Here is a 14,739-nt window from a genome sequence, read left to right as displayed (position 1 = left end):
GATAAAAAGATAAAATCACGTTTTACTGTTTGGGTGGGAATTTCTCTCACACTCAAAATATTTGATGGTTCCTAAAATAATAAGTCTTTTGTTTTCAGCTTTTCTTTTTATAAAAATATATAGTAGAGCTATTCGCATTTAAAAAAATTGATCTCAATATATGCTGTCACCCGTTCTTTTAAATACAAATTTGTGGTAGAAACTTGAAACTGGCTCTCATTTTTATATTAATGAACAAAAAAGGACAGAAACTTTATAGTGACATACACAATCTGTAATACCATGACCCGTTTTCTTCTCTCATTAATTTATTTTCCCAAGTTCAGTCTAAACCAGACAGGTATCATGTCATGAAGTGAATGTGATCTATAATCACGTACAATTAAGGTGTAGAGACTAGAGACAGTTTACAAAAATTCAAAAATCAAAAGAGACTATTTCCTTATATATATTTATTAAGACAAAAAATCATACTATATATCACAAATATATGTTTAACATATATTTTTCGTTTCTCTTTATTTCAAATTTCTTAATTTCTTATTATATCATGTTACACATTATATTTATATCTTTTCTCTCCAAATGTCAAATAACATAGAATATCCACACATCTTTACCCTTTATAAAGTTTTAATCAGAATTGTTCCCATGAGAACTATTCATTTTAATCATACAAAATTATACACAAACAATTAAGACAATTAAATTTCACTAAATCTAATCATTTATGTACGATTATATAATTAAGATCTATTACTTTTACAAGAAAACAAAACATGCACACATTAAAAAGGTTTTAAAGCTTAGCCAGCTACGTACCAGTCACAGTCACAGGTGTTGTGAGTCCGTTGGTCACTTACAAAAGATATAAAGAAGGCCGTTAATGCGTGTTTTTCAGACATTAATTAAGAAATTATTTTTCTATATATTAAACATTTTTAATTGCATCTGATTACAATTTTTATTTGTTAATTGTGGAAGCTACTGGTGATCTGATCCAACGAGGAAAGATGTGTTGGTACTTGGTGGTGCATTAATAGTATTCTAGTACTTTGGGTGTTGCTTTTTGGTGTATAAAAGGAATGCCATTCATCTCACGTATTGCCTCAACTAAACTCAAGGTGTGTTCAAAAGGAACCACGTAGCATTTCTCTTGACACACACACCATGAGTGCCGTAAAGTTTATTGGCAAATTACGCCTACTTTTTAGTAATGCCAAACCTTACCTCTTAATGATTGGCTTGCAATTTGGCATGGCCGGCAATTACATCTTCGGCAAGGACGTTCTCAACCATGGCATGAGTCGTTTTGTGTTCATTGTCTACCGAAATTCTATGGCCACAATTGCCCTTGCCCCTTTCGCATTCTTTCTCGAAAGGTACATGCATATATATATTAACTCCTCACTTTTACATTCCCTTAATATAATTCTATCTATCAATCAATCTACAACTTTTCTTATTTGTTGCATGTTTTTTCAGGAAAAGTAGGCCTAAGATGACACTTCCAGTCTTTCTACAGATACTATTCCTGGGATTCCTCGAGTAACCATCTAAAATTAACCTTACATTTCACACGCAAATTTAATTTAATTTGCAGGATAATAATAATAATAATAATAACAACAACAATAACCTTGTTAATTAATTAATGAACAGGCCAGTTTTTAATCAAAGCTTCACTTACTTGGGGATGAAGTATACTTCGGCTTCATTCACATCTACTATTGTGAATGCCGTGCCCTCTATCACCTTTCTCATTGCAGTCATCGTCCGGTAAATAATTAATTAATTAGTTTCCATGACTTTAATTATAATTAAAAAGAAATATACACACATGGTGTATACTGAATAATTGATAACATGGAATTGACGTTAATTAGGTTGGAGCGTCTAAAATTAAGGGAGATTCGGAGTCAGGCGAAAGTGATTGGAACATTAGTAACCTTTGGAGGTGCTTTGTTAATGGCAATTTACAAAGGCCCTGCTTTCAACCTTTTTCATTCTGGAAGCACAACCCCACATGAAAATGGAAGCCCCTCCTCTCACAGCCACCAAACCGCTGGGGCTATTTATATACTAATGGGGTGTGTGGCTTTGTCCTCTTTCTACATTTTGCAGGTAATAAATTCTCACCAGACAATGCATATCACACTTTTTAATATTCCTCTTTATAAGCACTTCCTTTTGTTACATGAAACTATACATGTGTGTCCTGTTCCCAAAATATTGGACTCACATAAGTTTTAATTACTAAATTTCTAGCACATTATATATTTAGTCAAATTTTATATTTTTTATTATTGATCCACAATTATTTGAATTTTTAATCAAAAACAATATAAAACATGAGGCTGAGTTGAAATGACATGCAGTACAATCCAAATTCACTAAAGTTATAGTTAAATAAACGAGTTAAGGAGATGATGAAAATTAAAGTTATCTGTTGTAACTTTTGCATCATAATGGTGAATTCATTGTTACATTCCCATATTAGATTAGTTGAATAGATTTGTGGTGTGCAATGAATGCATGATTGAATTGATTTGTTGTGTTGGGGACATGCAGTCAATAACGGTAAAAGGATACCCAGCGGAACTATCATTGGCGACGTTGATATGCTTGGCGGGAGCAGCGGAATCAACTGCAGTGGCACTTGTGGCTGAGCGTCACTCCCGTGCTTGGGCCGTTGGTTGGGATTATAGGCTCTATGCTCCTTTTTACACGGTTTGTTCAATTCAACCACACTCTTCAATTTCCTCTCTAGTCTCTACTCTATTAAGTCTTAATAATATCTATCGCACCATGCACTTTAGGAAAAAGTTTTTTTTTTATTTTATTTTTTTATCTATATTAGTTTACCAAGATTTTCATACATACTGTCTCAAGTTTTTACTCATGGGTCAACTTGAGGTTTAAATTTAAGTAATGTACAGTATACTCGGATCTTCAACCAAAAATTGAACACCACGAAATTAATTTGTTTGATGTGACTTCAATAAGTTTTGAATTATGAATTATGGTTATTTTGGCAATAAAAAAACATGAAGTGATTTTTAGGTGGCTTTCTCTCGTGGCCTGATTCAGTGGTTGACAAGTTTCATTTAATAAAGACAAGGTTAAGTCTACTAAATTTTGGGGGTCCACGAAAGTGTTTTCATTGAACACAAGGTACAGACCTCTAATTAATTTGTGTGGGTGTACCATATTGTCTCATAAACATAGGGACGAGTTTAATCTTCCCGTGACTCCCATGAGAAAAAGTCGACAATATAAATACGAAAGGAAAAAATGTTTGCATTGACAAATGTCGGGAGTGGCGTTAGTTAGAAAATTTTCAATAATTGAAATTCTTTAACATCAGTTCTTAACTTTTTCAGGGAGTAGTTAGTTCAGGACTTGCGTACTATGTTCAAGGGCTAGTGATGAAAATAAGAGGGCCCGTATTTGCAACAGCCTTTAATCCTCTCTGCATGATCGTTGTTGCTGCTTTGGGCTCCTTTGTATTAGGAGAACAACTCCATCTTGGAAGGTATATATGTTTTAAAATAGAAACTGAAATTATATAACATAATTTATCAACGGCTACGAAGTTGACACCCGAATGTTTTTGTTTTCCTAGTGTAATACGAATGTAGCAAATAATGAAGGACACAGTTATTGGTTGATATGATGTGACATGTTAACCAAAAAAAGATATGATATGACACCAATAAACTAATACAAAGCCATGGACATGTTTGCAATTGTAACTTTGTTGAAATTTCAGAGGGTGGCACGTACCTTCTGATTGTGAGGCTTCCCTCTATTGACAAGTAGTATGTTTTGTATGGATGCATGGCAGTATCATTGGAGGCGTTGTCATCGCATTGGGTCTTTACTCGGTTGTGTGGGGCAAAGCCAAGGACTATTCCGACACCAAATTATCATCAATAGATGCAGGAGACACAAAATCACTGCCAATTACTGCAACTGATGATTCCAAAATTGATATTATTTCTGAGAATTCGGAAAAACATAAATTAGAGGGGGGAAGAAACAGAGTTGCATTTGTGAAGGTTTAAATGTTTAAATTGACTTCGATCCACAATGCTCGGAGAAAGTGAAAGCCGCACGTGTAGACTACCAGGATTAATGCTTTGGCTCCAGTCAAATCTCAAATGTAGGCCAGGCCATATATCAAGCAATAGTATTCCTCTCTCTCTCTCTCACTCTCTCTCTCTCTATATATATATATGTTGTAGTAATTAATTTTGAGCAAGCTTCTAGGCACGTTCTGTTTGTTAGAGTATTAATGTACTTTAGTACTTCTGTAACCTATGTACGTAGATATTGCAGTGAGGATTTATGAATGTATTTGTTGCCTAAATTTGTGTCACAAGTGAGTGTCTCAGTTATATATGCACTATTGCACTCTGCAGTATCATGCTTTATGTTTAGAACAATAGCAGAAAACATGACGAACCACGTTGAATATTGTGTTTAACAAACACATGTTAAAAGGGGGTGTAACAAAGAAATCAAATTAAAGTAATTAGAGGCACTGAAAACAAAAATGGAACAATAATTGTTACAACTTTAAATGTTAGACTGACAGGTAAGACTGATTGAACATCCATGCTTAATTATCTTTCTTCTTTTGCGTATTGAGAACAATGAGAAATACAACTTGTCATAATGTTGATATGGCCATATTTTGGTTTGACAAAAATAATAAGCAATATTATTTAATTAGTTTAATTTGACGCACACGTATGTAATTTTTTTTTCTTTTAGGTTATGACTCGATCATGTACTGCAACAAAATTAAAAGAGCGTTACTTTTGAAATAATTGTTGTGAAAGTCAACATAAATAATAAACGCTGTAGAATTGGATGATTCGGTGTAAAAAAATTTACTCTATCCATCAAAATTATACTCTTAACTAAAAAAATTAAAAATCAATAGAGCTGAGGTTGTGTCAAATTGTAGATAATCATAATAACTTAAAACTTTATTTTAAATAGTCAATGAAATTTAGATCAACAACCAAATAAATTTAAAACACTTGTACAAATATATTTTATTTTTGGGCTCCATATTCAATAGAGCTGCAACTGGCAAAATGCCAACGACAAAGGAACAGATAGGCCCAAAAGGTTTCGGCTGTACACTAAAGACATATGAGTTATATATATATATATATATATATATATATATATATATATATATATATATATATATATATATATATATATATATATATATATATATTATTTATTATTTATTATTCTTATTATATTTTATTTTATTTTAAATACACCTCCACTATTTCTCTTACCTTTTTTTCTTTATTTATTTTCTAAATACTCTTTTTCTTAAATATCTTTTTAAAAAAAATTCTTGAAATTTTTTTTTCAAAAAATATTTTTCTAAAATAATGCTTTAGCACCTCAAAACTCAAAGAAAAAGTATTTTGGGAGAGAAAAAATAAAATTTCAAAAAGTGTTTTTTGAAAAAAAAAATATATACTTTCAAAAAGTACTTTTCGAAAGTATATTTTTTTATTTTCAAAAGTATGTTTTAGCACTCCCAAATTCGAAGAGAAAAATATACTTCTAAAAAATATTTTTTGAAAGAAAAAATATATTTTTAGAAAGTACTTTTTAAAAGATAAAAATATATTTTTGGAAAGAACTTTTTAAAAGAGAAATATTTTTACTCTTTTGAAAAGTACTTTCTAGAAAAACATTTCACAAAATAGAAAACACAATTTAATAACATTAGTGATAAAAAAAAATTATTGTTTCTAATCAATAATTCATCGTAAAATTAATAGATCATCACACCTTTGAAAATAAAATTTTTATAAAATTTACAACTTTGTATCTGATACACAATATTGAAGACATAATAAAAAAAATTGGATTTAAAAAATCTTGAAGTTAAAAGTAAAAAAAAAATAAGATTTAAAAAATAATAATAAAGATGAGTTAGTGAAAATCTTGATTATTGAAGGAAAAAAATAAAAAATAAAAAGTAAAAGTGTTTAAAGGGTGATTGGAGAGGGATAAAGTAATGGAAGAAAATGAGTGAAGATAAAGTTTATTTAAAAAAAATATAAATTAAAAAGGTATATAAGATAATTGTTAAAAGAAATTGAGAAGGAATATAATATTGTTTATCTAAAATAAAAGACAGTATTATTACCAAATAATATGGTAAAAGTCCTAGAGAATGGGCCGACCTTTTATGAATATGGGCTACATGACCTTGACCAATTCAATGGGCCTGTAATTGGGCCAAGTCTAGAAGCGACTGTGGATTCCACTTTGTGAATCATTTTATTGCCCAAGATGTATAACACTAGACACATGATGCATATATTTTGACAGATAGGTAGTATATAGTATGCAGTTATCAGAAGAAAATAATACGCCACTATTAATCGCCTCTTTTCGGTATTTTTGAACTTTTATTTCATACATTTGTATTAGTAATTCTTAATATTTTTATGTGGGCATCCATCACTTTTAGAAAAATTACCTCTACGTCATGGAGAAAATCTAATTAAATCCAAAGATTAACAACTGCTTAAATCTAGGGAATACATAATGTAAGTGGGAACTAATTTGGAATGTTCTAAGAATTAAAAAATAAATAAAAATTGGGAATGTTCTCATAAATATGATGACATTATAAATAAGAATAACATTGTCAAAATTTTGGGGTCTACAGAATATTTCCTAAAGCAATTTTTAAGTTTTTTATGAAGTAATGTCCTGTATTCAGGTGTTTGGTTAGGAGATAATCTTGCCAAGAATCATGATAAAAAAAAAAATAATTTTAATACGCGAGGATGACGAGGATCTCAACGAAAGGGATAATGATGAGATAATAGGATGGTGCAATGCAATGCTGGTAATAACTAGTTAAATTAATGACAACCACTAGTACGGTGATAACGGCAATATTTATTTTTTTAAGGATTAATTGCGTTTTTAATCGTTAAGTATTGTAATGGCAATTGAATAATTTGTCTTTTAATTATAGTTGTATAATTTTAATTATTAAATTTTAATCGAATAATTTTAATTTTTTTAAATATTATAATTATGTAATTTTAATTTTTTTTATTAAAATCTAATAATTTAAAAATTATAATATATATACACATATATATCATATTTGATACATGATTATAAATTATAATATATGAATAGTATAATTTTAAAATATTATATATATATATATATTACTAAATAAATAAAATATATATTATTAATATTAATATTAATATTATAATATTATTGATAAATTAATATTAATATTATTAATAACATATTTATAGATAAATTAATAATTTTTAAATATAAATTAGTTGTATATTAATATATTTTTACAGAAAAAAATCATATTAGACAAGATAAATATATTATTAAAAAATTTAATTAAAGATATCAATACATCATGTTAATTGTTAGTGCCACATTAAGAAAATTATGATTTTAATGGGATAGATTAAAATCGTATGATTTTGACAATTAAAAAATTAAAATTATTTAATTAAAAATTGAAAAATCAAAATCACAAATTAGAACAAATTAGAATATTTGATGGACTAAAATTATAATTAAAATTTGAGAGATAAAAATTGCACAACTATAATACTTGAAAAATGAAAAAAACATATTTAAGCCTTAATTCAAGAACATACATGTTGTAAAGTATGTAATTGAAAGAGAAAAAAAAACTACTAACGGTATAAATTTAAATTGATTGAAAACGGGAAAAAAATGGTTATGATTGAGTTACAAAATAAATTATATGTAAAATTATTAATAAATATTGTACTCATACGTTATGTGAATGATTTATTTAATAGAGAATAAATGTTCAATTTTTATTATGTATAAAAATTTGTTAGACTAGTAATAATTATATTATCACGAAACGAGATTAGTTTTTAATTTAATAAACTAAAACATATCCGTGACAAAAAATTTATTAATAAATGATGTTACATAATTTTATAAATGTAACACCCCAATTTTTTAAAAAGGTACTTTTGTAATTAATGGCATTTTGTAATTTTAATAAAGGAATAAGGGTATTTTTGTAATTTTATTATTAATGGCATTTTTGCAATTTTATTAAAGTTTGAGAGATAAAAGGGTAACTTGGAACGGGCTGTTCCAAAATTGGAACGGGCCGTTCCAAGCAATAAATATATACTGAAATTTCAAGTTGAGAACGGGCCCAGAACGGGCCGTTCCAACAAGGAGAACGGGCCGTTCCGGATGGAGCACGAGCCGTTCTGCTGAGATTGAGAACGGGCCGTTCTGGGTTCAGAACGGGCCGTTCTGCTTTTTGAAAACGGGCCGTTCCGATATTAGAACGGGCCGTTCCAGTTGAGAATTTTACGCATATTTGAACGTTCCGGAACGGGCCGTTCCGAAATCAGTACGGGCCGTTCCGGGTGCGTCAGATTGCCTATAAATAGGAGGCAGGGGGCTGTGAAAAGCCAGAAGTGGAAATTTAGAGAGAGAGAGAGAGAGAGAGAGAGAGAAAGAGAAAGAAAGAGGGAAAGAGAGGGAAAGAAAGAGGGAATCCAGAGGGGGGAGGTTCTGCTCAAGTTTTAGCTCCTATTTATCCAGGTAAAGGGGAGGAGAACCTTATCTCTTTAAAATTTTATCTACTCCTATTTTTATTTATTTATGTTATTTTTTTATGTATATTTATTTAGTGGGGTGTCCCTAACCTCATTTATTTGCTTAACCTTTGATTATTTTTGTCTATAATAATTATTAAGGTGTTCATATTTTATATTGTTTCATTATTTTATAATGATTGTCATGTTTATTTATATCATTGGTATTCTTAATATATTCTTTTTACGTAAATATATTTATTGTAAATATATTTATAATCAACTATGATATAGTTGTAATATCTTGGACTCGTTGTTGTTATTTCTTCACGTATTTATGAAGATAAATATTGTTCTGTGGCCATAGAAGATAAAGTTTGAATTATTTGTAGCTGGAGGTTTGACCTTGGGGATTTAAATGAGTAAGAAATGAAGGTGAAATATCCTATTGTTGATTAAGGTGAAATATCCTTTTATTGGTTGATGTTATGATGATGCTCATTTATCCTGACTAGTCACTACAAGTATAATTCAAATTTTATTGCATCATGAAAATCTAATATATGATTTGTAAATATATATATATATATATATATATATATATATATATATATATGTTTAATATTGATTATAAATAATTCTTTATATTCTTTTGAATTATTGTATTTATTGGATATTGTTCTTACTCCTTTATTTTCTTTGTTTTTATAAATTAAATATATTACAAAATAGATGGATCTACTTTGGATTCCAGATCATTTTGCAGTTGATATAGCTGTGGTATTCCTTGGAAGGAATTGGAATGTGGAGGCTATTTGATGAATCTATTACAATTTTTGTAAATTTATTTTCACTATCAATGTAAATATTGTAATAAAAGTGAAAGAAAAATATATTGTGTAAAATAATACATTATTGTAAATATTTTAGAACGATATATCATGTATTAAATTCACAAAATATGATTGTTCTTTATCTTTATCTTTATTAAAAAAAAAAGTATTGTTAACGATATAATTGTGAAAATATTATATAAGAAAATATATAATTATTATTATATAAAATGGGCGTTAGAATCGGGCGTTACAATAAATGATTCAATATTAAATGAAAATTAAATATATTTAATGTCTTGAAAATATAAAATATTCAATATATTTTATACTTAGTAAATAAGAGGTTTCATTAAAAAAAAACGTTATAACAAAATTTTGAAGATTATTAATATACTAATAAAAAAAGTAGATGATAATATTTAAATAGTTACTGTAAGACCCCCTTCCCTCTTTTTTCCCTTCCTTCACTTCCAACCACTCCAACTCTCTCTTCTTCCCTCTTATTCTCCTTTCTTTGAAATTGGTGGCTTAGGTGCTGAGCTAGAGGCAGGTGGAATTAGTTGAGAGTGGTGCTTCTTTTCTCCTCCGAACAAGCTCTTTCTTCTTCTCCGTTCAAGCTCCCGGAACTCGGAATCTTCACCCAAGGTAAGGGAAGCTAGTCTTTTTGTTTCTTCTTCGCTATTTTTGGTTGTGGACGAGTTCTAAAAACTCATTAGATGCTTGTTGTTGGATGATTCGTGGCTGTAGTGGAAGGAAACTTGTTTTGTTGGGGTTTCGGGGTTGTTGAGAAATTTGGGGAAAAGCCTTGATTTGTTGTTGCATGTTGAAAAAGGTGGTGTTTTTGAACTCTGGGTTGATAATGTAGTAAATTGAACCGATTGCATGTGGGGTTCTCTTATTATTCTACAGATTTTTGAAGAGTTTTTCGAAAATGGTTGGCTGCTGCTGAGCTTCGCGCTGAGCGCGGTTCTTCGCGCCTGGGCGCGTGGCCACCAGGAGACCCCATTTGGCCAAGCTCGCTGAGCGCAATGATGAGTGCGCTGAGCGCGCTTGAGAATGTGGGTCTCTGGCTGGCCCGCGCTAGACGTGACTTGGACCGCGTTGGGCGCGATACCAGTTGTGGCAGGTTTTGGTTCTTCTTTTGGGTGCTGAGCGCGCCCCTTGTCGCGCTGGGCGTGAGACTCCTTAGGAGTCTCTGCCTTGTGGGCGCTGAGTGCAATTTGAATTGCGCTGGGCGCGAGACCAAGGGAGGTCTCTGCCTTCCCCGCGCTGGGCGCAGGTTTTGGTGCGCCGGGCGCATGAGACTCCTTGAGTCTCTGCCCGGCCAGCGCTGGGCGCAAAGACTATTGCGCTAAGCGCGAGATAGTCTTGGGTTCTCTGGTTGAGTCCCGCTGGGCGCGGGCACACCTGCGCTGGGCGCGCTGACCCCAGGTGCTCTCTGGTTGTACTGCGCTGGGCGCAACCACGTATGCGCCGGGCGCGGAGATGAGATTGTTGTAATGTTTTATGTTGAGTTGAATTGAAATGGAAGGTTATGAAATGATGACTAGTAGATAATGTTGCTGTTGATATTGAATTGTATCTGGTGAATGTGTTGAGAAGTGGTGTTGTGTTGTAGATGATATGTTGAGCTATGAAGCTGATGTGTTGAGTTGTATAGATGTACAATTGTGTTGAGTTGCAAGTTGATATGTTGAGTTGTATAAGTTGTGTTGTGTTGGAATGTTGATGTGAGTTGATGTAGGCCGCAAGGCTGAGTTGTTGTAGGCCGCAAGGCTGAGTTGTTGTAGGCCGCAAAGCTGAGTTGTTGTAGGCCGAAAGGCTGAGTTGTTGTAGGAGATCTCCAAGTTGATATGCGTGACGACGCATTGCATTCTTATTGACGATAATGTTGAAAACTGATGGAATGTATGTTGATGAAGTGTACATAGTCGTGTTTGTTTCTATTTTTCTTAAAAATCTTTCCATATGTTATTTTTTTTATGCTAGTTTACCCTTTGTGTTTCTATGTGGTTGGACTGCTATGATCGTACTATGTACGGGAGCAGAGCAGGGATAGAAGGTGGATAGCGATGAGTCGGCAGCTGATAGATGGAGCTGACATCTATGGATGTTTTGTTTGTTTTAGTCACTAGGCATAGTGACTTCTGATGTAATTCTTGTTTTACATACCCTAACTCTAGTCGGATTCGGGACATATGTATATACTTATATTCTAGACTCTATATTTATATACTTGTTCTATTCTGTCTAGTGTTTCCGGTGTGTTTTGTTGATGAGTGGAATGGCCAGCCGGGTCGTTACAGTTACAATCACTCATTTTTTTTAAAACCTCACTCAATTCATTATTAAATGACTAAATTAGCCACATTGAACAAAAATAACTAAATTAACCATTAATTAACTAAAATGACTAATTATCCACATGTAACGTGATAACTTTACGACAAATAAAGCAATAAATTAGCGAATAATGAAATAAGTCATCATTGATCTAAAGAAAACATGTATAATGTATTATTTACTTGCACTACAACAGAAAGCACCTGTATGCATACGCAATGACCATCATGATATGCGCTACAACAGAAAGCACTTATAGCGACTATGGTGGCCATCATGAAATCATGATATGGCCCATAATTTATGAACTAAAAATTTGTGATAATCATTTGTATGTTATAAATTATTTTTGTTTCACAATTAGTAACATTAATGATAATGGCTACAAAAGCAGTGGAAGAAGGTTTTGAGTTAAAGGTCTAGCGGGTAATTTTGATGCAAGTCAAAACAAGATTAATGTTTTGTAATAGTAACTAAAAATCAAATGTAACATGAAATTAAGAAGAAATCATATCAATGTCAAGATGCATTTAGCTTGCAATGCTACCACACAAAGAAAATGTGTTAAAATACAATAATTTTTAGAAGGGCTTAAAGTAAGGATTTGTCCAATTGCTTGGATCAGCCCTGAAGTATGCTTAGTATAAAGAGTTTAGATAATTTAGATGAAAATTTAAATTCAAATTTCATAATAAAAATACATTAAATTCAAATATCATTACTCTGGTCGTAAAAAAAAACAATTTAACTGAGAATAAATTTAATTTATCCTAAAAAGAAACGAGTGAAGCCTCACGATTTCACAATCTAGAAAGTTGGATTAGAAGTTTTGCATTCCATATTAGAGTAGTATTTATTTTCACATGATCCCATGATGATGAGGTTATTCTTGATGTTAAACGGAACAGAGAATGGATAAGATCAATGCCGCGGCATGATGAGTCCAAACAATTTTTGAAGAACATAAAAAAGGAATTCCACTCACCATATTGATATGTCATGATATCACACACCACCATGCATAAGCTACCTTTTCTTTCATATTTTATTTCAACACTTTTCCCCTTTATTTAGACAGTCAAACATATATTTATTTCACCTACTTTTTCGGGTCATATATTTATGTATTTTTAAGAAATGTTTTTTTTAATAATAATTAAATAATTTTTAAAAAGTAAAAACTCTTTTAATGGCTTTTTAAGTTAAAAAGTAATAGTTTCTTTTGGAAACCCCAAAACAATATATAAAAGTATATTTTAAAAATATTAAGCATATATACTCTTATAACATGCCAATTTTAGGACAAGAAAGATGAATATCTTTATAAAAAAATGTTGAAAATAGTTTTATTATTTAAACATAAAAATTACACTGTTTATGAAATTATACATAATTGTCTCTAAACGTGTTATTCATGTAACAATATATATAATTTTTTTTTCTATTTGTCTTTGCACCAAAATTTATCACAGCCCACACTCGTCTATTTACTTTCTTAATTATAAAATTATAAAATTTGGTTGTACAACTTATTCTTCTATGAATAACATTTTCATTTGAGTCCATCTCTCACTTTTATATATATATATATATATATATATATATATATATATATATATATATATATATATATATATATATATGAATTAAAAAAATATACTTAAAACTAAAAAAGTTATAATCCCTCTTTGATTTTAAAAGAACTATTGAAGATTATAAGTAGCTGTGTGTTTGTATGATGGGTTTAGTTTACCTGTATTTTCATTTGATATAAAAAAAAAAAAATTAAGATCAAATTTTTGGGATTCAAATTAGGCCCGATTAAGACAGAAGAATATATGGGACATGATTAGTTGGTTAATAGTAATGGTTAAATATATTAATTTTTTTTATCTAATTTATATAATTATCTAGTATATTTTATGATTTAGAGTCTTATTTTTGTCAAAAATTAGTATTTTAATTTTCTTCCATTAATTAATAGAGTTCTTTTAGTTTTAGGTGTTTTTGATGGTTCTTTTGTTAGTTTTAAGAAATTGGGAGGAAGTTGTAGCATTGTACATTTTATTAATTATTGTTGATTTTATTAAAATATTTGTTATTTGTGTTGATTTGTTGTTTATATGTTGAAAACTTTAGAATTAAGTAATTTTTTATGAGTTTTAGTTGTTTATGAGAAGGTATATAAGAACCGATGTAGATTTATTCTTAAATCTACATCGGTTTTCCAGAGAATTGATGTAAAAATATATACATTTTGTACGTCGCTCTATTCTACATCGATTTTAGAACCGGTATAGATGAATTTAGAGAACCGATAGTGCTAGTATAATATTTGTTATTTGGTTTATCAAATTGTTATCATCAAACCATTTGCATACAATTAGTCTTTACCGAGAGAAATGTATGTTAAAATTCTCACATCAATTATGTTAATATGCCTAATATATAAATATGAGGTTAATATTTTCATTGAGTTAACATTTTTAAGTATAAATTTAGTCTTAAACACAAATTTTAAGAAGCATTCATATTAAATATTCACTAGTACAAAAATCATTTTTAAAATCGGAGTTTTAAAATCGGTTATAAAGTAGCCGATTTTAAAAGTGACGCGATGACAATTTTGTAAATAATGACATTACTTTTTAAATCGGCTACTTTTTAACCAATTTTAAAAGGTTTCTGATGCTACTTTTAAAATCGGTTATTTAAGAACCAATTTTGTATGTAGTATACAAAATTGGTTCTTAAGTAGCTAATTTTAAAAGTGCTACTTTTAAAATCGGCTTTTTAAGAACCGATTTTGTATACTACATATAAAATCGGTTCTTAAATAGCCGATTTTAAAAATGTCAGAACTTAAGTAACGAGTTTCTCTCTTCCCCTCCATTGTCTTTGATCTTTCCCTCCATTCTCTTTCATCT

The 14,739-nt window shown here is 30.2% G+C and overlaps 1 protein-coding gene and 1 long non-coding RNA gene across 3 annotated transcripts; both read left to right on the top strand.

Annotated features, from left to right (window-relative positions):
- The first annotated feature begins 1,093 nt into the window (after positions 1-1,093).
- Positions 1,094-4,372, top strand: LOC109808977 (WAT1-related protein At4g08290). Of its 2 annotated transcripts, none has more exons than XM_029273205.2 (7): positions 1,094-1,382; positions 1,486-1,548; positions 1,663-1,779; positions 1,887-2,124; positions 2,572-2,730; positions 3,384-3,535; positions 3,626-3,835. In XM_029273205.2, exons 1-7 carry the CDS (start codon positions 1,171-1,173, stop codon positions 3,639-3,641), a joined length of 957 nt encoding a protein of 318 aa, XP_029129038.1. In that variant the 5' UTR covers positions 1,094-1,170; the 3' UTR covers positions 3,642-3,835. The 2 variants fall into 2 exon arrangements, with proteins under 2 accessions (XP_029129038.1, XP_020227768.1); XM_020372179.3 differs by lacking the exon at positions 3,626-3,835 and adding an exon at positions 3,848-4,372 and having other exon boundaries at positions 1,098-1,382.
- A 4,137-nt stretch (positions 4,373-8,509) lies between these two features.
- LOC145959064 (uncharacterized) lies at positions 8,510-11,722 on the top strand. The gene is made up of 3 exons (XR_014434667.1): positions 8,510-8,640; positions 10,002-10,114; positions 11,518-11,722. It is a non-coding gene; the product is annotated as an uncharacterized LOC145959064 (long non-coding RNA).
- The last annotated feature ends 3,017 nt before the right edge of the window (positions 11,723-14,739 follow it).

This window comes from Cajanus cajan, chromosome 6, assembly GCF_000230855.2.
Source record: "Cajanus cajan strain Asha chromosome 6, NIPB_CcT2T_4, whole genome shotgun sequence".
NCBI lineage: Eukaryota > Viridiplantae > Streptophyta > Magnoliopsida > Fabales > Fabaceae > Cajanus > Cajanus cajan.
This window is presented reverse-complemented; position numbering and strand designations above follow the sequence as displayed.